Genomic DNA, 26,548 nt, shown 5'->3' with positions numbered 1-26,548 from the left:
GTAATTTGATGTGTTTAAAATACCTAGTACATACACAGAGGAGCTGAGAGACATTTGGAAAGGACAGCAACCAGTTATGAATATTGGGCTAAGGAGTCTGGATTTCAGTCGATAAAAAGAATCCATTAAAGGGGTATATGAGGGACAGTGACAGGGCAGAGGAAGAGGGAAAGAAACACAGACAGACACATACACATATGCAAGCCATGTCCAGAGGTGTGGTTAGATAAGATTGATTTGGCTGTCAGCTCTGTTCAGGTAGAGTGACGAATATGAGCCAGACAAGGGATTAGGTGCTAGAGACACTGGGCAAACAATAGCAGGACACGAACAGTTTACTGTCTCTTCTCCACTAGACATATTTGGGAGGCCCAGAAAGGTTAAATAACACCCTTGGGCTTTCATTTTCCCGCACAAAAATAGGCCTATGACCATTGGTCTAATGACAACAGAAACAAAATGCCTATGTTCAACAGCGGCCATATAAAAATATAAGAGAAGCAACTCTCAGCTTTCTTCTGATACCTAAGAAAATAGAAGAGGTTTCTCATATCTCTCAGCTATTTCAAATTTTTTTTTTTTTTTTGCGGTACGCGGTCCTCTTACTGTTGTGGCCTCTCCCGTTGTGGAGCACAGGCTCCGGACGCACAGGCTCAGCAGCCATGGCTCACAGGCCCAGCCGCTCCACAGCATGTGGGATCTTCCTGGACCAGGGCACGAACCCGTGTCCCCTGCATCGGCAGGCGGACTCTCAACCACTGTGCCACCAGGGAAGCCCTCAAATACTTTTTATTCAAGGGAGCCTGGATCTGTGGTTATATCACACATGGCAGTAATAAATAAGTGATAATAAATCCTTCATACTTCCTAAAGTGACCATTATGGATTTCCAATCTACTAAAAATACAGCACTAACAATAAAAATTAGTTCTAGACACTGATATTTAAAATATGAGCCTTGGATGATAAAGAATAGAATAGTGATTAGATATCTAATTTTCACCTCTCTTCCATGAAGTAAAAACAACACACACCTATACTCCTAATATATTTGGAAGTAGCCCAGAGTTTAGTTTAACTATTTGATTAGTTATCACCAATTCTCCATTCCAAACATTCAATAAAAACCAAAAGCTTGGGACTTCCCTGGTGGTGCAGTGGATAAGGCTATGCGTTCCCAATGCAGGGGGCCCGGGTTCGATCCCTGGTCAGGGAACTAGATCCCACATGCATTCTGCAACTAAGACCGGGCACAAACAGATAAATAAATAAATAAAATTAAAAAACAAAACAACAAAAAAACCCAAAAGCTTGGGACTATACCATCTGACTGCTAAATTAATTACACAGTACATAAAAAGACAAGCCAACTGAGCAAGTTATCCTACAGCTGACCACTCTTCTCCTTTGCCTTCTTATTCTGTATCTTACTATAATAGTTTTATGAATCTAATGGTTTATATGGCTCTCTTAATAGTCTGTTTGCTCCATGGGGGCCAAAGCCATGTCATATCTATCTCCCTATCTCTAGCACTTAGACTAGTGCCTGATACATAATTGGCATGCACGTGCATGTGCACATGTGTGTGTTTGTATGAGTGAGTATGTATAAAGGATAAATGATTACTTCAAGGGAACTGGCCTTAGAAAGAATATGAGAGAAAAGAGAACTACTTTGACAACCAACATTGTACTATCTCATGGAAAGTTACTTGAAGAGGAATTCTTACCTGGCGTGTCATTACAAAATATGCATACATTGCCATGGCACTTCCATAAGTGATGAAGTAGGTAACTGGCTCCATGATGTCCCAGGAATATTCCCACCAGGTAAGCCGGGCCAAAATGCCAAACTGTGTGGCCATGTAGGCAAGTCCACCCCATAGCACCAAAGTGGTCCTCTTCTCAGCTTTTCTGCTAATCTCAATTCGTACCTACAGGGCACACATGACTGGTCAACTGTAAAGCATTTTGACATAGAACCAATTTTAAACTCTTATTTAAACTGTTCAATGTTCACTAAAGAAACAGGGCTCGTAATCAAGATATAATTTAGTCTCAATTCTAGGAAATATAGTTTGTCTTCCTAAATAATATCTGTAGTTTTTACTGAGTACTATTTTATAGGCATAACATTTTTGATACACTTGTGTTTTATGTTTCATCCTAGAAGTAGCTGAAAATATGGTGAAATTATGGGAGTGAATAAGTTAGTTTCAGCAGGTCTTTATCCAACCACAAGATTGCTTTCTTTGAAAGAGAGAAATAAAAACATGCCAATGTTCTCTCACTGTAGTGTACAAGATTTAATCTATCATTAGTTTTTTACTCAAAAGGTCTACTAGGGGCAAAACAGCACAGTGGGTCAGAGCACGGACTCTGGATTCAGAATGGCTGAGTTTAGGCCCTGATCTGCACATTACCATAACTTCATTAATGAGTTGTTCTGAGGATTAAATAAGAGAATACAAGTAAAATACTTAGGATAATTCCTAGCACATAGTAAATATTCAATAAGGGATGATAATTATTTTGCTATAGTTGGTACATTAAAAAATGCTTTACATTTTGAAAATACCAGATTTAAATTTCATCCCCTTTCACAACAGTTCCTCAAATTTAATTTATCCAACATTTCTAATGGTCTTAAATTTAATGAAAACAACCTTGAGATATGTGTTCCTTTCTTTTAAAGAAATCAGAAAAAGCACAGTATTAAGAGTATTTGTTCCCTTCCTTAATCTCTAATATAGTCTGGTTTCTTAAAATGGAAATACTTGTATTTTTGTTAAAAAAAAAAAAAAGGATGACACACGTTCATTGTAAAACACCTACTAGGAAAGTATAAAGAAGAAAAATCATTCATAATCCTACTATTCTATTAGAATTTGGGAATATGTTCCCTCTAATTTTTTTCTTTGTATATATGTGTATGTGTGTGTGTGTGTGTGTGTTGTGTGTATGGCTATATGCATAATACACTTAAAAACTGGATCATAGTATGCACTAATATACACATTTTATAATTTACTTTTCATAAAATATCATGAAGTGTTTTCTATAGAATATCAGATCTACATGATTGTTTTTAACAGTTGCATAATATTCCATATAATGTTAATTCTTAAGTTGGCTAAAATGATTATCCACCTCACTTAGAACCCTTCTTTATCAGCAATTATTCCAATCTTTGTTGTAAAAGTAGTAAGTCTGGTTAAGGGCAGTATATTTAGATCTCAAAGCTCTATGTCCATTATCAAGGCTCCAAACTATTCCTTTTCAAGTCCTTTCTTAGCTTTAATCAGAAGCTTTTTATGATTCAGTTCCCAAAACTGAATCATATATGCTCTGGAAAAAATACTGGTGAAGAGAAAAGTGTGAAATTTGAATCTGCACCTTTTCCAGGGGCGCCAGTTGTTCTTTGAGATCTTCTAATCTTTCGATAAGCTCCCTTTCCTTGTTTAACTGGTGCTGCTCGATGCACAAAGTAGTGTATAACTGCTGGACCAGTGTCTTTACATCGTTCAGTGTTGCTGCGTTTTCATAGCTTAAGAGGTCTGAAAGAAAAAGATTACATTTTAAAAAATATATATGCCTTAAATGAAGAGTTGCTATTCTTAGGGCTATTAGTGATAAGAACAAGGCAGATTCATCCACTATAGGGGTCCCACCTTCAATGTTAAACTGAAGGAAAGGGATAGTTCCTTTTTAAAAAGGAAGAGTCTATAAATCCTACAAAGTAAGCTCATATTTGGGCAACTTGAAAATTTTGAAGCCAACATCCACCATTATATTCTTGGAAGTATAAGTGCTACAAATGAGGCTACAAGTAATAATAATCTTCATTAGATAAAGACAAAAAATTTAAAGTAATATGTCAAAAACTAGTAGAGAGGCTTACAATTAATCTGATTATCACGCTTATTAAAATTCAGATCTATAATTTATCTGTGGTCTTGCCATTTTAAGTGGTCATTTTTCCCTTTAGTAACTAACACTTAAGGAAAAAATATACAGTATTTCAAATTTGCCAATACAAGGGTATAAATAAAAATACCATTATCCTAATAATCTTAGCCCCTATATACCTTCCCCCTAGCATATCAATTTTTATTTGTTCCCATTGGGCAAAGACATAGAATAGCTGTATGGGTCTCAATATCAAGCTTGAAAGGGCATGAAGTTATGAGAATAACTAAAAAGGTAAAAGATTAAATAATTCTTTGATTCAATATCGTCTTCTGTGAGTAGCATGTGCTTCTAGAAATCTAAAAATTATGTTTTGAAAATTTAATAAAAAGTCAGCTGATCTCAGCTGTCAAATAACTTTTTAAAAAGCACCAGAAGTAAAGCTTTTGTTTTAGAATCTTATTAGCCTTAAATGTGACATTTTCTTAGCTACAGCAGAAGGTCAGCCTTTTTCTAAGTCAAAATAAGCCACAGTTAGAATTAGTCATGTGTGTATTTCAAATATTCTTCAAGGATGTCCTTTAGTACAGTTATCACAGAAATTCAATCAATAAAAAAATTCAAATAAGGGTAGCAAATTGGATTAGAGAAGAGCTGATATAGTAAAATGGGATATAGCACCTAGCATAGTATCTTGCATGCTTTAATGAATGTGTGCTGCATTAATGGGAAAAGATAAAAGCAAGAACACTTAGAGTTCTAGAAGTCGTCTATGTCAACAGAGTCTGCTTTGCACTAAAGTTGCAGCTCATATTCACATATGGTTCTACACTTTCCAAAGTTACAAAAAGAGAAAACTGCACTCTAGAACGTCATAGTGAAGTGGTAGAGTCCATGCCTCCTGACCCCCCAGGCCTGGAACTGAGTTATGAGGCTTTTACTATATCAATATTAATATTTCTCCTGCAAGCTCAGTCCTCTTTCTTTCTTTTTTTATTATTTATTTTATTTTTTGCTGTGTTGGGTCTTTGTTGCTGCACGCGGGCTTTCTCTGGTTGCAGTGAGCAGGAGCCACTCTTTGTTGTGGTGCACAGGCTTCTCACTGCGGTGGCTTCTCTTGTTGTGGAGCACAGGCTCTAGGGGCGCGGGCTTCAGTAGCTGTGGCTCACAGGCTCTAGAGCGCAGGCTCAGTAGTTGTGGTGCACAGGCTTAGTTGCTCCGCAGCATGTGGGATTTTCCCGGACCAGGGCTCAAACCCGTGTCCCCTGCATTGGCAGGCAGATTCTTGACCACTGCGCCACCAGGGAAGTCCTCAGTCCTCTTTCAAAAAGATAATTTTTAAGGTAGGTATAAATTATCTATGGTAAACAAAATCCTCTCACATATATTATCCCATATTTATCCTCATGGCAGCATATAATCCACAATTTATAAATGAGGAATTTTGAGTCCTAGAGAGATAAGATGAACAAACATTTTTGTATCAGGTACTGATCTATTCACTAGAGAGGGGAAATAAATCAGATATGAGGTGGTTTCTCTCCTTAATGAGGTCTAATAATGACAAAGCTGCACGGCTAGCAGGGCGTGGGAAAAGATCTTCTGACCGGTAGTCCAATGACTTTTCTATTCCATGTCCTTTCTTTTTCCATTTCCACTTTCAATACCATAATTACACTGTATTTGCTTAGAAATCCAAGGAGGGAGAAAAGGAGGGGGGAAGGGAGGAAAGAAGGAAGCAAGCAAACTAAACAGACCCTCTCCTCTTCCTTTTCCTAATGAAGCACACACATGTTAATGATCAAATATGTATAGACAATCATAACCTGAAAATCTATAAAATCTGAACTCAGGCTTGGTATTTGTTTTATAAAAGAGCTTCTATTAGAATGTCATTCATCGAAGACTTATTCTTTTAAAATTAATATTCATATTACAGGTTCTCCTGTGTAGAAAATTTATTTTTTATATCAGTCTTTTCTCTCATGGCTTCTTCTGTGTTTTATGTTATAGGTAGAAACATAGTTCTCACTCCAAGTTTTTAAAACTATTTCTCTTTCGATTTTTTTTATTATGATAAATTATAAAATAAGCAGCTAAGTGAATGATAATATACATTCATACAACGTAATACATAGCAGCTGTGAAAAAGAATAAGGAATTCTTTATGTTCTGGTATTTTAAGATCTTCAGAATACACTGTTAGGTAAGAAAAGCAGTTTGGTGGTTTTATACCTTGACATCTAGTTAAACTGGAATTATGTTTCCCCATATATCCCAAATTCCCCCAAATTCCCTGTGTGGTTCTGAATTAGAGTTAGCCAAAAGAGAGATTCAAGTGAGGTTTTAGAAGGCAGAAGTGAAGCGGAAGACATCATGCTCTGAAGCTTGTCGTTAGTAGTGAGAGACAGATGCAGAGGTGCCTGGAGATGCCAGTGTGTGCGTGCTCTCCCTGGCTCTGCATCCAGCTCTTTTTTCTCAACTGTCACCTCTGATGATTAACAGCAAATCCACACCCACAGCCAGATGCAGCTTTCTAAAGCTGTGCTGTCCAAAACAGTAACTGTTTGCTGTGTGTGGCTATTTAAATTAATTAAAATGAAATAGAATTTAAAATCCAGTTTCTCAGCCATACTAGCCACATTTCAAGTGCTCAATAGGCACATGTGACTGATGGCTACCATATTGGACAGTGCAGAAATGGAACATTTTCATTGTCACAGAAAGTTCTATTTGATAACACTGTCCTAGGGATCTCTCTACCAGCCCTCCTTTGTTAATTCTTCTTATCCTAGTAGTTGGACGCACTTGAATTTCCAGGTTCCCTGGCAAGCTCTGATTTGTCCACATGTGCCATCAATTCAAACTTAGTAACTTTTCTCTGATCTTCCAAGCTCCCCTTTACAGACTCTTACTTCTTTACCTTCATCTACAACTGTACAAAGTCTCATTCCTATAGTCTTTTTTCCACTTTATTCACATGCTTCTGCTTCCCCAATTGAACCCTGACCGACATGAACAGTATATGTATGATATGCTATTATTTGCATAAAAAGGGAAAAAGGATTATGCATTCACATTTGCTTATGAATGCACTGACTCTCTGATAGGAAAAAAGAAACTAAGAACAATGCTTGCTGGTAAGAGGAGAAAAGGGTGGCTGTGAAACAGGGATGAGAAAACCTTTTCCCATATGTTCTTTGACTTTGGGAGTTGAACATTGTGAATACATTATCATTCAAAACAAATAAAATTTAATGTGCTACAACATACATTCAAACAGCAATGAAAAGACTATAAAATGATAATTCATAGGAGATCAATCTCACAGATGTCCAATTCTAGACCTGGCTGAATACAGAGTTGTTATCTTTCTGATCAGTAAAGCCCTGGCAAACTCAAGAGACTTAGCTTTATTTTGTTAGATTTTCTTGACAGGAAGAATATGCTTCCAAGGTATTGTCATGGTGGAGGAAAACAACCACCTCAAACCCTTGACCCTGAAAAATCTGCCCACCTATTTGGAGATGAAATTATAGGGAGAGAAGGTAAATCTGCTAATGGCTTAACAAAAACACTTCTGGATGATCCGTGTATGCTTCCCTAAAAATGCAATTAAGATGTTTATTAATGTTTCTTCACATGCAATCAGTGCCAGGATAATTAAGGTACACAAAGACAGGAAGATGTGCACAAATAATGGGGATTAAAAAGTCTTTTCAGCTACTATAATGGTTTGGGAAGGATTCTGGCTATCTGAGTCTCTGATAAGGTATTCATTACAGTTGGTATTTGGTTTGCCTGTTCAACATTTTCTCTCAATTACTTACATTATTAGGAGAGAAGCAAGGTCTCCAATATCCTCTGGATGGATAAATGGGGGAAAAGGCTTAGTGTTGCCAATCAAGATGAGTTTCCTTAGCACAAAAACTTTCAACGACCAGTGGTCACAGGGGAACCCAGCCATATACAGCTTTGGTAACCAAAAGAATGCAATGGAACTTGCAACTAGCCTTGCTGCTATGACCTGCCCCCTTGTTCCATTTCAGTTTTTTCCTGCCTCTTCCCTCCAATTTTCGCATTAGGTACAACGGTTGTCAGTACTTAGGTATTCGTAATACCTATGACTGCCAATCCCACATAAACATCAAACATGGCTATATTAGATCCTATATGAATAAGCCCTCTATCCTCAGTGCTTGGTGAAGTATGTGAAGTTAAGGTTTACTGGTGCACAACATTCATAGAGCATTTTTAGCTCTAAAGTGCTATCCATGCACAGGGAAAAGAAAAATAGGAGAGAAAAGCGAAAATTAAAGGGGCATAAGGAATGAGTAGAAAAAAAACTGTGTCAAAACTTAAAACTATTCTGAAAAAGTTTTCCTTCATTAACTATTTTAACTTTTATTAGATAAAGTATATTTGTTCCATCTGCTTCATGTATATATAAAATCCTAGTGTTCTTCTCATTATCTAATACCCAAAACCTAGTGCCTTCAACTTCTTTTCTCCATTTAGCTTTTTCACTAAAAACAGTTACAATGTGGGGAAGAGGAATATGTTTACTCATCTGTATGATCGGTATCCCTCTCAAATACAGAAATTCAACTGTTCTCTTACTCACCGCAGCTGACAAACAGTGGTGACTTGGAGGAAGATAATATGATGGAAACAAAATGAAAACCTATCTTACGTTTATTTCAAAAGAAAAAAAGATTTTTTTTACTATGTTTTAAAAATTGAGGGAAAAGTGTTTATGAACTTAAAACAGTATTATTTAAGCTTCTGTGAAAAAAGTATATAATGACATAATCGCTCATTGACTAATAATAACAGAGCTGAGAGAGATTTGATGTCTAAATTTAAATATTAAAATGGTCTTTTAAAGTTTTATACTAATGCTACTATTGAGCTTACCAAATTTCATACTTCAAATTACAATTATCCCATGAATTATAGACTTCTGACCCTTGCAAACTTCACATTCTAATTGACTTGTAGGGAAGGTGGACAGATATCCCACAGTTCTGAGATACAGATAAAACAAAGAGTTGTAAGGCTGCCAAACTGATTACCAGAGAATCAAATATAATTTCTCCCCTTTTCAGTTTCTACCTTTACTTTCCTTATTCAACTTGAGAATAGCCTTATTTTAAAAATTAAAACTTTCATTTCTCTTTTAAAAACACAGTATTAGACAAGATGGTTAGAATTATTCACTGATTAAAATACCTCTAGTTTTTGACAACATAAATCTTTACTTTCCTGATTGTTATACTTTATATAAGAATATATTAGTCAACTTTTAATATTTTACTAATGCAGCAGAAAATCAAAATACAATGAACTCCCTAGGAAATTCACATACACACATAAGGTCTACCCATGTTGTTGCAAATGGCAGGGTTTCCTTCCCTCTCATGGCTGAATAATATTTTAGATACACACACACACACACACACACACACACACACACACACACACACACACAAACACTACATCTTCTTTATCCATTCATCTGTAGATGGACACTTAGGTTGTTTCCATAGCTTGGCTATTGTGAATAATGCTGCAATGAACATGGGAGTGTAGATATCTCTTTGAGATTCTGATTTCATTTCCTTTGGATATATACACCAAAGTGGAATTGCTGGATCATACAGTAGTTCTATGTTGGTCAAAGGGTACCAATTTTCCAATTATAAGATGAATAAGTTCTGGGGATCTAATGTACAGCATAGTGACTATAGTTAACAAAACTGTAATGTACACTTGAAAGTGGCTAAGAAAGTAGATCTCAAGTGTTCTCATCAAAAAGAAATGGTAATTATGTGAGATGATGGAGGTATTAACTAATCCTGTTGTGGTAATCATTTCTCAACATATAAGTGTATCAAATCATCACATTGTATACTTTAAACTACACAGTGTTATATGTCAATTATATGTCAATAAAGCCAGAAAAAAATAAAGAGCAAATTTAAAGGACAACAACAACAAAAAAAACTGAGTAAAATAAGGCCTGTACTTCTGTTATTTTAAAGAGAACATCTAGTCCAAGAATCAGGGAATAAAGAAGAAAAACATATTAGTATAGCTAATATATAGCTAACAATCCTTAGTCTACATGTTCAATTATTCCAACTTAATAAAATCTGATTCAGTAATGTCTTACTATTTAAAGGATTCTTTAACTCATTTAACTCGCTCAATATAGGATGACTACCTAAGTCAATGGGGTATACAAAAATCACAGTGCCTTCCCTCTGATCATTTGAAAAGAAAAGGAATGAAGACTTCAGAGAAGAGAATAATCACTTCTGGTTGGCTGGGAGTAAGAAAAAGAAAGAATGGGATCATGGAAGAGCTGACATTGATGATTTTGACCTGAGGAAATAGGAGGTTAGGAATAAAAGAAAAAGGCATCTTAGAGGAAAGGTAAGAAAACACTGAGATGGTAAAGGAAAGAGCAAAGGAACTAGAGGGTGGAGGAAAAGTAGGAATCTTTTAAGAGGAAAAGAGAAAAACTTTAAAGGTAGATGTGGACCAGATTTTGGACGCATTCAATACTTAGGCTTTTACTTAGAACTTTTTCTACATTAGACACAATTCTCAAAAGCAGAATGGAAAATAACAAATGTCCTAGGAAGCTGATGGAGGGGGTGGTGGTGGTGGAAGGGGAATTAACGACAGCAGTGAGTGACAATGAACATCAAGGACAAAGAGAGAAAGATGACCAAAAGAAACACACTTCAAAATGTTATTTTAGAGGGCTATTTAATAGCATCAGTACTGTGCAAAGCCATATCAGAGTGTGGGGTGAAAAGAAAAATCAGTAAAACTAACTTTGTCTTTATTTAAATTTTTGATATTTTGTTTATCATCGATTTTTTGCATTAACTTTGGTTTTTAAAAGTAGTTCATGAAAATATTTGATTACTGAGTTTTCTGGCACTGGAGGCAAATATCCCATTTTTTCGCATAAAAGCATATTCTTGTCCGAAGTTCCCAAGGACTATTATTGTACAATAGTTGACTTTCAAACTGCTAACCTTGAGCCATCAAAAAAAGGGGTTAATTCCTGTTACAAATGTTTAAGAGGACAGGGAATTCCATAATTTTTAAAAAAGATTTCCCCAGTGGGCTTCCCTGGTGGCACAGTGGTTGAGAGTCCGCCTGCCGATGCAGCGGACGCAGGTTCATGCCCCGGTCCGGGAGGATCCCGCATGCCGCAGAGCAGTTGGTTCCGTGAGCCATGGCCGCTGAGCCTGCGTGTCCGGAGCCTGTGCTCCACAACGGGAGAGGCCACAACAGTGAGAGGCCCGTGTACCGCAAAAAAAAAAAAAAGATTCCCCCTATAACGTTATTAAAATAATATGACTTTTAGCTTGTATGGAAGGAAGGAGTTTAAGTTATGTAGAACACTCATTTATGTGAAACAGTGACAAGAGCCGATAATAAAGCATTCTGGTGTCTATGTTTTAGTCAGTGTACTAGCGAAGTGCTACCTATATGTAAAACTTTGACTGCTCTTTGAATGCTGTCTGTTTCTCAACTTTACCCAGGGGAAAAAAAGTTCTTTCCAAAAGCCATTCTCACATTTCTCTGACCTTATCAAGGTTACTTGTTACCTCTCTTTGGTGGTCGTACATGATATGTTAAGTCATTAATGACCAGTTTAAAGTCATCAAGGAGGAGGAGGTCTATTCCTGTTGAGGCAGCAACTCGAACGCCATCTGTGAAAATTTAAATGTGAAAATTTTAAGGTCATATGTCCATAATTATTCAAGAATGGTCAGGAAAAAAGCAATCCTCAAAATAGATTTTAAAATTATGTCTTCTCTTTTAAATTTCAGTTAACTTTTTGCCTTATCCCTAAATTCTATGCTAAACAAAGCTTATACTGTCTGAGGCTTTTTGTTTTCATGGCAATCTTCTTGGTGAAGATTTAACAACGTGTTTTTCTGGAAGAACTTTATGAACAAGTGAAATAATTACATAGATGTATAGGTGTCAGCTGGAAATCTAGGGTCACTGGGAGAGGTGCATGGATGTCTATGATGGAAGTTGGTTGAGTAAAACACCCAATGTTTTCTAATATATGGTACTTTGCAGTATAGTTACCGATTAGTTGCCAATAACCCAGGAGGGGCAGATGCTAGGGTTAGCAAAGTACACCAAGCTGATCTATTAATTACATTACAAGATGAGTTGAGAATTAAGAATATTTAAAATATTTAAACTACAGAAATGTGGCAAATTAGCAACAACTGAGTAAATCCAAGGGTAAATAGGTACTTACTGTACTAGGCTTTTACGTTTTCTGTAGGTTTAAAATTTTCCAAAGTGAAAGTGGGAAAAATGTAAGGCACTTAAAAAATAAATAAATGAAATGGATATCATGTCAAATGGGAATTTTTAGTGCCTTATTTTATATTGTTTTCAAACCATACGTCTTTATTTTGTAAACATTTATGTGAAAGACCTAAGAAGATTTAAAAAGAAGGTGTAATATTTCATATCTTCAGAGATGATGGCTCAACTACTAGAAAAGTTTATTCTACACCTAAGGTAATGACAAAAGGTCTCAAAAGTATAAATGTGATTGATGGTTCATCTTTGCCCATGGCATTATATGTGAGGTGCTTTTGAATGAGATCCCTGTGTATATACCCTTGCTAAAACTGAGCAATCATATTCTGAAAATTGGGAGAGAAATCACTGTCTCTCTTGACATTTGCTAAGCAAAAGATTGTGTCCTAAAGGTAAGAGCATGGGATTCTTTTGCAGTGGTGTGTGTGTGTGTGTGTGTGTGTGTGTGTGTGTGTAAAAACAATTTGAAGTGAAATGATGGGTGGGTGGGAATTAATAATGAAGGTGTATGCCCAGTAGTGGGATTGCTGGGTGGTATGGTAGTTCTAGTTTTAGTTTTTTAAGGAACCTCCATACTGTTCTCCATAGTGGCTGTATCAATTTATATTCCCACCAACAGCATGGGAGGGGTCCCTTTTCTCCACACCCTCTCCAGCATTTATTGTTTCTTGATTTTTTTATAATGGCCATTCTGACTGGTGTGAGGTGATACCTCATTGTAGTTTTGACTTGCATTTCTCTAATGATTAGTGATGTCGAACATATTTTCATGTGCCTCTTGGCCATCTGTATGTCTTCCTTGGTGAAATGTCTGTTTAATGGCCTATGTGGGAAAAGAACCTAAAAAAGAGTGGATATATGTAAATGTATAACTGATTCACTTTGCCGTACAGCAGAAACTAACACAACATTGTAAAGCAACTAGGCTCCAATAAAAATTTAAAAAAAAATAATGAAGGTGACTATACCTGGTGAATAGATTGCAACTCTGTCAATTCCCCGATCCTCTTCTTGTAGTTGTCGTAAAAACACACCAACAGAGTCTGAGATAGGTTTGAGTGTGAACTGGCAGCGTTCACGCCGGGATGGTAGCCTCACAGATATCACAGGTAACCCATTTTGATACACCACTGTCACATCTGAATGAAAAAGATCCATAACCATATGATAATTAGATTTCATTATAAGTTAAAGTGACATTATTAATCTTCTTAAATGGGGGTTTATTATTATTAGTGTGGCTTAAAATGTTTTCTAAGGTTCAAGAATATGCCCTTTAGCTTTAGTTGAAGGTTATTCCAGGAAATGGCTTATGGAAGATCTATCACACAACACTTTGCAGAAAAAAGAAAATATGCAAAGGATTATCTTTTAAGTGGGTCAAGGAGAGGCTTTCCCAGGAATTTAAGGTAAAGTTCTTGGTATTGGTGAATACAAACCCTGAATCCATTTAGTAAACTTTTATTAAGTAGCCAGAGATTGCTGGGCCAAATTCTATACCCTGTAGGAGGTGGCTCTCGGGAGCCAGAGCTTTTTAAAGAATCTGTGGGGAATGACATGTGAAAGTACACTAATAAGTGAGACTTACTCAAGGACAATCAACTCATATTTCTGTAGTACATATAATATTATATCCAAGTGCTTGATAAGTAAGCATTCTCTTATACAACTTGGACATATTATGATATAATAAAAAACAATTCCTTGTAAGTTCTCTTGAACATTTTCCTGAGGTTAGCAAGAGGCCAAAGCTCAACTTTTGGGATTTACTAACAAAACGTTATTAAGGGAACCATTATCATAAGCTACACAACTGAAAGGATTTTCTACAACAGAATGGCACAGAATTCCTTATTTCCTTATCTTGTTCCTTAACAGTCTTGATTTATTGAACCTTAGTCCCTAAAACAAATGCCAGAATAACTCTTTCAAAAAAATTTTCAAATGAATCTTTAATAAATAAATTTTGAACCATAATTTTTTACACAAGCAACCAAGCATTTAAAGACGATAATTTAGGGATTTCCCTGATGGCACAGTGGATAAGACTTCGCGCTCCCAATGCAGGGGGCCTGGGTTCAATCCCTGGTCAGGGAGCTAGATCCCACATGCATGCTGCAACTAAAAGTTCACATGCCACAACTAAGGAGCCCACATTCTGCAATTAAGGAGCCCACCTGCCACAACTAAGACCTGGTGCAGCCAAATAAATAAATAAATATTAAAAAAAAAAAAGATGATAATTTATCACTAGTCTGTGAAAGGAAAACAGGGTTTGGAATCAAATCTGGTATGGAATCCAGCCAAAAATAATAAATAAATAAATTAAAAAACCACTTAGCATACTGCTTTAAGATGAGTGATGTTTCTTTTTTAAGAATATTTTTAAATTTAATTAATTAATTAATTTTTGGCTGCGTTGGGTCTTCCTTGCAGCACGTGGGCTTTCTCTAGTTGCAGTGAGCGGGGGCTACTCTTCGTTGTGGTGTGCAGCCTGCTCATTGCAATGGCTTCTCTTGTTGCGGAGCACAGGCTCTAGGCGCCCGGGCTTCAGTAGTTGTGGCTCATGGGCTCTAGAGCGCAGGCTCAGTAGTTGTGGCACACTGGCTTGGTTGCTCTGCGGCATGTGGGATCTTCCTAGACCAGGGCTCAAACCCTTGTCCCCTGTGTTGGCAGGCGGATTCTTAACCACTGTGCCACCAAGTCCCTAATAATGTTTCTTTATTAGTTTTTTTTAAGACTCAAAAGATACACTCTATAAAGTTTTTAAGGATTCGAATCCCTCAAAATTGAAGAGCCGAGAGGAAATATACATAGAATAATAATGTTCTGGAGATTCTAAATGCATCAAACTTTTCATAGTTGTAGTCATTTACATCTTATTTCCTTGCCTGGTCTAGTAAATTATAATGCCTACAATGAATACAAAAGCCTCACACTACATTGTTCCGTGACTTAAATTTTAAAAGTAACCCTTATTGAAGCGTAGTTTATAAATAACAATGTACACTCTTATTTTAAATGAACATTTGATGAATTTTGCAATAATAATCAAGATAAAGAACATTTCCATTAGCCCCCCCAAATTCTCTTGATCCGATTCAAGTTAACCCTGGGCAACTATTGACTGGATTTTTTCACCACAGATTATATTTAGTTTTTCTAGAGTTTTATACTACTGGAATCATACAGCATGTACTCTTTTGTATCTGGCTTCTTTCTTTCAGCATAATGATTCTGAGATTCACCAGTGTTGCTGCATGCATTAGTAGTTAATTTGTTTTTATTGCTGAGTAGCATTTAAAATTGTGGATACATCACAATTTGTTCAACCATTCACCTGTTGATTGACATGTGGATTGTTTCCAGTTTTGGACTACTATGAATAAACCTTTTATGATTATTTACTCACAAGTCTTTGTGTGGACATATGGTATACCTTTTCTCATCCTTTTACGTTTAACCTACCCACGTCTTTATATTTCAAGTGGGTTTCCTGCAGGCAGCATATGGTTGAGTCTTCCTATTTTATCCAATCTGACAATCTGTCTTTTAATTAAAGTGTGTATATCATTAGCGTTTAATAAATTATAAATATTGTTGTGTATGTCTGCCACCTTGCTACTTTTCTTGACTCAACTCTTCTTTCTTCCACTTTTCTTCGATTCATGCCCTCTTTTAGATTAACTGAGTATTTTTTTTATTACATTTAATCTCTACTATTGGCTTATTAACTGTACCTTTTCATGTTTTGGAGTTACTCTATAGCAGGTATTGCCAAATTTTTTCTGTTAAGGGTTAGACAGACATTAAATACTTTAGGCTTTGTAGGCCATAAGATCTCTGCTGCAACTTTAGACTCTACACTGTGGTGCAAAAGCAGCCCTAGGCAATATGTAAACGAATATGCATGGCTGTTTCAACAAACTTTATTTACAAAAATAAGGGGTGCACTGGACTTGGCCTATTGGGTTTGCTGAACCCTACTCAAGGGTTTACAATATACATCTTTAACTTATCACAGTTAACCTTCAAGTAATATCATACCACTTTAGGTATAGTGTAGAGAACCTTACAACAATATACTTCCATTCCCCCTGTATTGTTCTATATTTTATTTCTACATGTTATAAACCACACATTATTTTTACTTTGATAACTGATTATACTTTAAAGAAATTTTAAAATGAGAAAAATGTCTTTTATATTTATACACATATTTACCCTCTGGTGTTCCTCATTGTTTCTGGTATAGATCCACATTTCCATTTGGTATCATCTTCCTTTTGTCTCAAGAGCTTCCTTAAACATTTCTTGTTGTGCAGATATGCTGACAATAAGTTCTCTCAGTTTTGGTAAAGTGAGAAAAAGTCTTTATTTCATCTTCAATTTTGAAAGACATTTTTGCTATGTAAAATATTCTAGGTTGGCTTTTTTTTTTTCCTTTTAGTGCTCTAAAGAAATTCCCTTCTGGTTTGCACAGTATATGATAAATTTATGTACATTCTTATCTTTGTTCCTTTGTATGTGATATGTCTTTTTCCCTCTGGCTGCTTTTAATATTTTCTCTTTATCATTGGTTTTCAGCAATCTGATTATAATGTTCCTTTCTATGGTTTTCTTTATGATTATTCTGTTTGGGAATTGTTAAATTTCTTAGCTCTGGGGGCTCATCGTTCTCATCAAATTTGGAAAAATTTTGGCCATTATTCAAATATTTTTTATGTCTCCCACCCCTCTCCTTATGGGATTCCAATTACACTTATATTAGACCATGTGGTACTGTCACACAGGGCACTAAAACTCTGTTCATATTATTTTAGTTTTTCCCTCTCAGATTCATTTTGGATAGTTTTAATTGCTATGTATGTCAATGTCACTGATCTTTTCCTCTGTAGTGTTTAATCTGCTATTAATTCCATTTATATTGGTTTTCATTTCAGATATATTTTTTACCTCTAGAAGTTCCCTTTGTTTATTGTTCTATTTTTCTTCATATTATGCTTATGTTTTCTTCTCTCTCTCTGAATATAAGGGTCACATTTATAATAACTATTTTAAAATCCTCTGTTAATTCCATCATTTCTGTCATTTGTAGATCTGGTTCTATTGACTGATCCTGGCACCCCCACCCCCCACCCTGCAGCTTCTTCACATGCCTAGTAATTTTTGATGGGAGATTAGACATTGTGACTTTTACATTGCTGAATACCGGATCTTGTTGTATAGTTAAGTTGCTTGCATATTAGCTTGATCCTCTCAGGTCTTTTAAGACAGATCTAGAAAATCCTTTATTCTAGGGCCAATTTGGCCCCACTTCCAAGTTATGGTTCTTCTGGGAGTCTCTGCTGTATGTTCATGTATTCAGTGATGTCTCTCCTCTCTAGCTGCTGGGAAGTCAAATGATTTCTGGCCCTGAGTGAGCACCAAGAGTTATTCATTTTACAGCTTCTGGTAGTTGCTATTTCCTTGGAAGTTGTTATAGCCTGGCCTTGTGGTTTAGAATTTAACCAAACCCTCAGGCTACAAGCTGAAGCAATGTAAGGTTAATTTCATTTGTTTCTCTTTTCTCAGAGATCAAAGTCCTGTCTTGCCTACTGTCCAATGTTTAGAAACAGTATTTTCATGTATTCTATCTGGTGTTCTAGCTGTTGACAGCAGGACAGCAATTCCCACAGCAGTTAATCCTTTGTGGATACATGATTTGAATTTTTACATAAAAACTAAAAAGAAGCAAAGTCAGAAATCTCTGTTTATTCCTTCCAAAAGGAGTCTGAGTTTCCTAAGGAAAAAGAGGCCAAAAATAGTAATATAAACTTAATACATAGCATGTACCACCTAAAGTTTTCAATATCTAAAGTAACTTGAATTTTTTTTCATTTTTTTCCCCATTTTTAAAAGAATCCTTAGCAATCCATTGTTTCCGTAAAGTCAGAGCCAGCAACATAAATATCCCTATTTGTTCTATAAGCAGTAATGATGATGGGGTCATAAAATTAGGTGATTAACTTGTCTACCTGGTGCTTTCTTCCCTTCAATCCAGTCTTCTTTCTATTGATATATGCAAAAATATTCACACACAGATTTCAAGAAGTAGACAGAGTTGGATTTAAATAAAAGATAGGAATCTGTGAATCTTAAACACATAAAGTATGGAAGATTTCACTAATACATCAGTTTCACAGGAAAGTGCTTAGGGGTTACTGTTTTTAAATAACTGAGACAAAGTCAACAGATAAAATTAAGGTCTTTATCACTCAGTTTAACTTTTTCCTTTAAAGATTATGAAGCCTTTAAAAGGAATTAAATATGAAAGCTTTGAGAAACTCTGCATGGATAGCACATTTCAGAACTGACAAACCTTTATTACAATACTGCTTTTGAAATAAATCCCCAGGTCTCCTTCTTTCCCACACACTAGATTGTAACACAAATGTTAGATTTCTTGTTTTGCAACCAAAGAATAACAATTACCATAGTTCCTCAAGTTTAACAATATAAAAAATTGCTGTTGGTTGTAGTGAAGTCACAATGGGAATTTACAAGCTAATGACAGCTGTCAGCTACTATTCTCTAGAGATAAATACTCTTTTTAAGTGTAAATTGCATCAAGTAACTTTTTGGTTGGTTAAAAAAAATCTTTTGCTTTGATTTCCATTTCAATAAGTAAGAAATAATCTAAGTATGTTCTATAGCAGTGTGGTTCAAAGAAACCTAGAAATTATGGGGCATCCCATACAAATACTGAGAGACAGAATATGACAACTGATTTAGGAATAAAAAGTAAAGACAAGGAATTTTCCAGAGTAAGAACAGAAGTGCAAGGACAACAGACACATGGGGTTGAAGAAGTAATATATTAAAAAAAAAAAAAAAAGCTTTGGAGCATTAGGTGTAGAAAAAGTCATATAATACAAATGCTTGTTATTTAGCCAACTGTTAAAAATTCATAGTAGGAAAATTAGTTGGTGCTCAAAATAATTAGTAAAATCTCCTCTAAAATATATCATTTTATGAACACTGTTACTGAACACAAATTCGTGTGCCTGATGCACAGTGAGGTCAAACAAACCGAAACGTCAGAGTATGAAGCAGAGAAAGGTTTATTGCAGGGCCAGTCAAGCAGAATGGGTGGCTTGTGCTCAAAAATCCCAAACTCCCCAATGGTTTTGGGGGAGAAAGTTTTATAGGCAAAGTTTGGTGTGAGGGCTGCAGGGTTTGTGACTTTCTTCTGATTGGTTGGTGGTGAGGTAACAGGGCGGTGCCCCAGGAATCATGTGCCCAGCCTGAAGTTACCATCTTCCACCTGGGTCAGGGCCTTAGTTCCTGCAGAAGAACTCAAAGATACTATCATGTGTATTCCTTGAGGAGGAACCAGGACCCTGCCCCAAGGCTGCACTATTGCTTCTTAACTGTTCCTCCCTTGTTTCTGCATTCCCTCCCCTCCCTGATTAGCAACTGTTTGAATCAGCCCTTTGGAACTCAGGGAAGGCTGAGGCTGAATGAAGCCCATTTTCTACAAACAAGAAACAGGGACACAGAAAGGACTTGTACCCAGGAGCCCCACAGGGTCCTGCTTGGTTTCAACATGACTGTGTATCTCTTAAGGACTTATTATGAACGGTAACTGGTACAATAAGGAAGCACATTTAGGGTGTTTTCTGCAGAGATACTTTGAACTGAACTTTATATTATATGATGGATGATTCCAGTGGTTTATGATCTTGCCATCATCTGTTTCTTTTCTTTCCCTTTTCTGTTCTATTCTGCATCAAGAATGTGAAATACAATAATAGAATTTTAGTATTGGAAGGGTCAGAGAAATCATACAGACTAAGCCCTTCTTCTACAGCTAAGAACAATAAAGTCCAGCAAGGTTAGATGAAGTTCCTAAGATCCACCCATGTTGTCCCAAATGGCAAGACGTCCTCCTTTTATATAGCTGAGTAATATGCTCTTGTACATATATACCACCTCTTGTTTATCCATTCATCTACCTATGGACACGTAGGTTGTGTCAATATCTTGGATATTGTAAATAATGCTACAATGAACACAGGGAAAAATACCTGGAAGTAGAATTGCTTAATCATATAGTAGTTCTAGTTTTAATTTTTTGAGGCACCTCCATACTGTTTTCCATAGTGGCTATACCAGTTTATCAGTACATTCCCACCAATAGTGCATGAGGTTTCCCTTTTCTTCACATCCTCCCCAAAACTTGTTATTTCTAGTCTTTTTGATAATAGCCATTCTGACAGGTGTGAGTGATATCTCATTGTAGTTTTGATTTAAATTTTCCTGATGATTAGTGATATTGAGCATATTTTCATGTGTCTGTTGGCCATCTGTTTGTCTTCTTTGGAAAAATGTCTCTTCAGGTCCTTTGCCCATTTTTCAATCAGGTTGTTTGTTTCTTTGATGTTGAGTTGTATGAGTTCTTTATATAATTTGGACGTTAACCTCTTATCAGATATATCATTTGCAAATATCTTCTCCTATTCAATAGGGTGCCTTTTCATTTTGTTGATAGTTTCCTTTGCTGTGCAAAAGCATTTTAGTTTGATGTGGCCCCATCTGTTTATTTTTGCTTTTGTTTACCTTGCCTGAGATGTATCCAAAAAATATTGCTAAGACCTATGTCAAAGAGTGTACTGCCTATGTTTTCTCCTAGGAGTTTTATGGTTTCAGGTCTTATATTTAAGTCTTTAACCCATTTTGAGTTTATTTTTGTATATGGTGTGAGAAAGTAGCCCATTTTGATTCTCTGGCATGTAGCTGTCCAGTTTTTCCAACATCATTTATTGAAGAGGCTGTCTTTTCCCCATTGTATATTCTTGCCTCCTTTGTTTTAGATTAATTGACCATGTAAGTGTGGGTTTATTTCTGCAATCTCTATTCTGGTCCATTGATCAATGTGTCTGTTTTTGTGCCAGTACCACACTATTTTGATATGGTAGCTTTGTAGTATAGTCTGAAACCAGGGAATACAATACCTCCAGCTTTGTTCTTCTTTCTCAAGATTCTTTTGGCTATTCGGGGTCTTTTGTGTTTCCATACAAAATTTGGGGTTATTTGTTCCAGTTCTGTGAAAAATGCCATTGGTATTTTGATAGGGATTGTGCTGAATTTATAGATTGCCTTGGGGAGTATGATCATTTTAACAAGATTAATTCTTCCAATACATGAGCATGGTATATCTTTCCATTTGTTCATGTCATCTTGGATTTCTTTCATCAATGTCTTACAGTTGTCTAAGTACAAGTATTTACCTCCTTGGTTAGATTTATTCCTAGGTATTTTATTGTTTTTGATACAATTGTAAATGAGATTGTTCTCTTAATTTCTCTTCCTGATAGTTCATTGTTAGTTTATTGAAACATAAGTTTTTTTTTTTTGGCTGCACCACGCGCCTTCCAGGATCTTAGTTCCCCAACCAGGGATCAAACCCGTGCCCCCGCAGTGGAAGCGCAGAGTCCTAACCACTGGACCATCAGAGAATTCCTGCAAGAGATTTCTATATATTAATTTTGTACCCTGAAATTTAACTGAATTCATTTATTAGTTCTAATAGCTTTCTGGAGGCATGTTTTAGTTTCTGATATAAATTAGGCTAACTTTTTTTTTCTTTTAGAGCTGTTTCACATTTTACTCCTTATGCCATCTGAAATATACTTTTGTGAAATAAAAAATCAATTGTAACAGCACCATTGACTCTGCCCCTTCTCCTGATTTTCAAAGCTAATTCTATCACATGTCAAATTTCCATATATGCAAGGTTTCTCTAATCTGATCCTACAATCTTTCCTGTACCGATACTCCACTGTTTTGAGCATTATGGTTTTAAAAGTACATCTTAATATGTGGTTTAGGTAAATCTTTCCCCCCGCTTTCTACTCCAAATTTATGTTAAGTATTTGTATAGTTTTAGCCTTTCATATGAATTTTTGAATAAGTTCATCAGCTCCTATTGAGGTTCATATTAGCACTGTAGTGAGTTTATAAATTTATGTGAGGGAAACTGACAATTGTTACAATGTTGTCCTCGTATTCATTAACATATTATAACTCTGCATTTATTTCTATCTTTTTTTAGGTCCTTCAATAAAGTTTATTCTTCTCAATAAATGCTTTACAGATTTTTTAATTAGTTTTCACTCATAGATACTTTCAAATAATTTATTTTTAATATTCACTTCTCTGTTCATAAATATAATTCTAAAAGTCTATATCCTTTTTAATTAAATTATGATATATTAGACAAAACATAAGATTATCATTTTAATAGAATAAATTAAATATTACTTAGGTGATAGTAAGGCCCTTCCTTATACATTAGGGCAAAAACATGCTCAAATTTACTTAGATATGTAAAATAGATGATTTAAAATTTCTTTAAATTATTCATAGTATATTAAAAATGCTAAATCTGTCACATACTATCATTTGAAGAACACTCATTTTGAAAAGCAGGTAAATATTTATGTAAAAACTATCTTTTTATATCAGTATAAGAAAGCCCAATTATAGAACCATAACTTTAGTAGTTTGTAAATCCAGTCATTTGGGTCCTTCCAACTGGTAGTATAAATGAACTTAGTGAAATCAGCTATATATTTCATTGTGAACCTAAGGTGGATTAGTATTTGTACAACTGAACCTCTCTCTGTAGAACTATGTAAAAACATTTGTGTGAAGTTATTACGAGGCTTAAATGATAAAAGTTGTGAAAAGACTTAGTTATAAATCTTTTTTAAATGCATGGTATTATTGGTTTTATGTTAAATAGTAGTACAACCTATGTACCTTTCATTAAATCTGGCTCTTTTAAAATCTGTTTATGAAGATAATTAATCTCTCATAAATGTCAAAAGCATTTGTGCTAAGTAAAAGGTCATCCTCTTCCTTCCTTCCGTTCATCTACTCATTCTACTGAGAATTAACTATTTTATTTTGCTTTTGTAAAAATAAAATCCTGTCCTAATATAGTGCTCTAACATATTTTTCTTTCTATGAATAATGCTTTTGGGACTTCCCTGGTGGTGCAATGGGTAAGAATCCGCCTGCCAATACAGGGGACATGGGTTCGAGCCCTGGTCTGGGAAGATCGCACATGCCACAGAGCAACTAAGCCCATGTGTCACAACTACTGAGACTGCGCTCTAGAGCCCAGGAGCCACAACTACTGAGCCTGAGTGCCACAACTACTGAAGCCCGCATGGCTAGAACCCGTGCTCCGCAGCAAGAGAAGCCACCACAATGAGAAGCCCATGCACTGCAATGAAGAATAGCCCCCCACTCACTACAACTACAGAAAACCTGCACTTGGCAATGAAGACGCAATGCAGCCAAAATAAATAAATAAATAATATTTAAACAAACAAAAAAGAATAATGCTTTTTATGGTGCTGATTTGAAAGTAACTTCATTAAACCTTGACCCTTGGTCCACTTTAATTTCTGGGTGGTAAAAAGTTGAATATAATCCTAAAGTACAGAGAGTGAAGTGCAGTAGAAGAATGATGGATTTTGGAATCTCAGATTTAGTAGTACTGAAGTTCTACCACAGGAGACACCTTGAATACATGAGCCCATCACTGAATATAACTTTACCTCCGTTTCCTTACCTATAATGCAGAGAGTCTAATACCTCAGAAGGCTGCTTAGGAAATTCAATGAGAATATGGAAAAATGCTTGCCTTAATAGTTTTTCTTGCTTTTTCTAAAATCTACAGTCTTAAAACCCAAAGCCTAAAATCATATAAGTTTCCGTGAGAAAATTTCCAATCATGCCTTTAAACCCCAAGAGAACAAAAATGACTTGTTCCACTGAGGGCAACAAGGGGAAGAAAAGCTTAAGTTATACAAACAAATTCCATGTGCCTAGGTATTTTTGGATAATAGACCTCCTTGAGAACCTGAAGAAGGTATGGATTCCCTTCTTAGACCTACTTCCTGAAAAAATTCAAAACGATTTATACATAAAAATTCTAGATACAATCATTTTGTTGCATCGGAAAATGATTTCCTTCATATTACCTGCTATGGACTGAATTTTGATCTCCCAAAATTTGTATTTTGAAGCTCGAATTCCCCATGTGACTATCTGGAGATAGTGTCTTTAAGAGGTAATTAAGGTTAAAGGAGAAGATAAGGGTGGGGCTCTAATCTGATAGGACAATGGCTTTACATGAAGAGTAAGAGCTTTCCCCAGCCCCCACCATGTGGGGACACAGTGAGAAGGTGGTCATCTGCAAGCTAGGAATAGTTCTTACCAGAGCCTAACCATGCTGGCACCCTGATCTTGGACTTCTAGTCTCGAAAACTGTGAGAAAATAAAATTTTGTTATTTAAGCCACCCAGTCTACAGTATTTTGTTATGAGCAGACTACTGCATTGAAGTATTTTAAAAATAAATGTTTACAAAAACTGAAGCATTTTACCTCATTTTAAATCAAAATTAACAGCCATTTTCTGTTGTTTCTTTTTTTTTTTTAAGAAATAAAACAAAAATTTACAAATTAAAACAGAAAATAAACTTTAATTCTATATAAAAGAACATTTCAATTACAAGGCTGCTATTGTTTGGCTTGAATAAAGAAGTCACATAATGGCCTGGTTTTGGAACATGATAACTTGGACATTATCTTTGATATCTAAAAAGGTTGTACCTTTCTGTTTTGACGAAAAGAAGTTGTAAAAACTCTGAGACTCTGGGAAAGGTATGTGGTAACAAACATAATCACAGCTCTCATAGTTCATCAGATGATGCTTGGCTAGGCATATGCAAGGAACCAAAGATTTCTCTAAGACTCTTAGAATTGAATTCATATCACTCTCTGTTTTGATGCAATATCAATAGTGAAACGATTGGAAATCCGAGTTCTAGTTTTAAGGTTTCTGAGTGGAGGTAATCTTCAAGAGCTCTAAGGTTTTTCTAATTCTTGTAGAGAAACTGACAAACCTCTCCATTCGTGACTAGCCTAGAGAGAAACTTCATCCAGCAGCTGGAAAATTCACAAGGTTGTCTATTTCTACCTACTTCAGAGCTACAGCTTGGTTGAAAGGGTTCATGATTTTTCTACCAAATCCATAATAATGACTGTAAGGTCTTGAATTGGAAGATTATGCTCATTCATAAAGGCCCAAATATCCCCGAGTAAATCAAGGCATAACTAAACACTTCCTTGTGATAAATTTTCTCTTCTCTTAAAAAGCAAACTCCTGTCCAAAGTTTAATCTAGCAAAGGAAAAATTTCTATTTTGATTCTTTTTCTCATAAAATCTTGTTCTCATAACAGTGATTACTTCTGTGGTAGCAGGCAGGCCTTCTTTTAGGGCTGTTCGAAGTCTTCACTGCCAGTATGTGCCAATGAAAAAAACCAATGTATTATTGCAATGGGTAGAGCTCCTTTCTTCTCTGAGGCCATATAAGTATGCATGGCTCTAAGTTTGGAAGATGTGCCATCTGTTCGTCGAGTACCAAGATCTTCCTTAGAGTAAAAAAAAAAAATTTTTTTCCTGGTAGTTATTTTGGAATAGAAATTTAACACTATTTCAAAGATGGTGATAGCCATTAATGTTAACAGCTTTTCTAATTTCCACCAGAAATCACATATTTGGGATTTTTCTTTGTATCAACATGCATATTAACAGACAAAAACTAGAAACTAACTCCTTAGAGCAATATCAGTAGTTTCATGAAGTCACATGCACTCTGGACAAAACTGGATAGTTTCCAAATTCCCTCAAAACTTACTTCAAAATATTGAAACAAATGACAGCAATCCTAGAATGGATAATATCATCTGAAATTTGACATAAATTTACTTCTGCTCCACACTAAGCCAGTTTAAATACTGTCAGCACATAAAGCTTAAACGTCTTTCCATGTTCATGTGGCTGTTTTTCTTAGCAATGTGAAAGCCAATTTTATACAAGCCTTCAAAAAAAGACTTTTGTGATGGAACATGTTCAACCATATTTTGGTATTTTCAAAATATGAAACTTCTACTTACAAAAAAAAATTAAAACTGTAGGATATATTTTTAAAATGGAAAAATAAAATGGTGTTTCAGCTTTCCCAACTTCACATTTGGGTTGATGAGAACTCTGCCCACATTAAAACACTGTGGCTTTCTCTTCTATCATTTTTCATGATTTCATTACTTTCATTTCTTTTTTGGTGTCAAGTTTTTAAAAGTTGGAATGAAAGACAGTGGTGGGGTATGTTTATGTCCTCAATATAGTGATGACAATAAATACAG

At 35.6% G+C, this 26,548-nt stretch overlaps 1 protein-coding gene across 3 annotated transcripts in view; it reads right to left on the bottom strand.

Annotated features, from left to right (window-relative positions):
* The window catches only part of MCU (mitochondrial calcium uniporter), a 219,343-nt gene that overhangs the window by 23,968 nt on the left and 168,827 nt on the right, over nt 1-26,548 (bottom strand). For all 3 annotated transcript variants that reach the window (XR_004346194.1, XM_032608233.1, XM_032608234.1), the window contains 4 exons: nt 13,251-13,421; nt 11,541-11,645; nt 3,397-3,557; nt 1,731-1,934 (listed from right to left, as the gene is read on the bottom strand). Coding sequence is in view for 2 of the 3 variants with exons in the window: in XM_032608233.1 (XP_032464124.1) it covers nt 1,731-1,934; nt 3,397-3,557; nt 11,541-11,645; nt 13,251-13,421 (641 nt within the window). In the remaining variant the exon portion in view is untranslated. The remainder of the gene's footprint in view (nt 1-1,730; nt 1,935-3,396; nt 3,558-11,540; nt 11,646-13,250; nt 13,422-26,548) is intronic.

The sequence above is a fragment of the Phocoena sinus genome, chromosome 16 (genome assembly GCF_008692025.1).
Source record: "Phocoena sinus isolate mPhoSin1 chromosome 16, mPhoSin1.pri, whole genome shotgun sequence".
Taxonomy (NCBI): domain Eukaryota; kingdom Metazoa; phylum Chordata; class Mammalia; order Artiodactyla; family Phocoenidae; genus Phocoena; species Phocoena sinus.
This window is presented reverse-complemented; position numbering and strand designations above follow the sequence as displayed.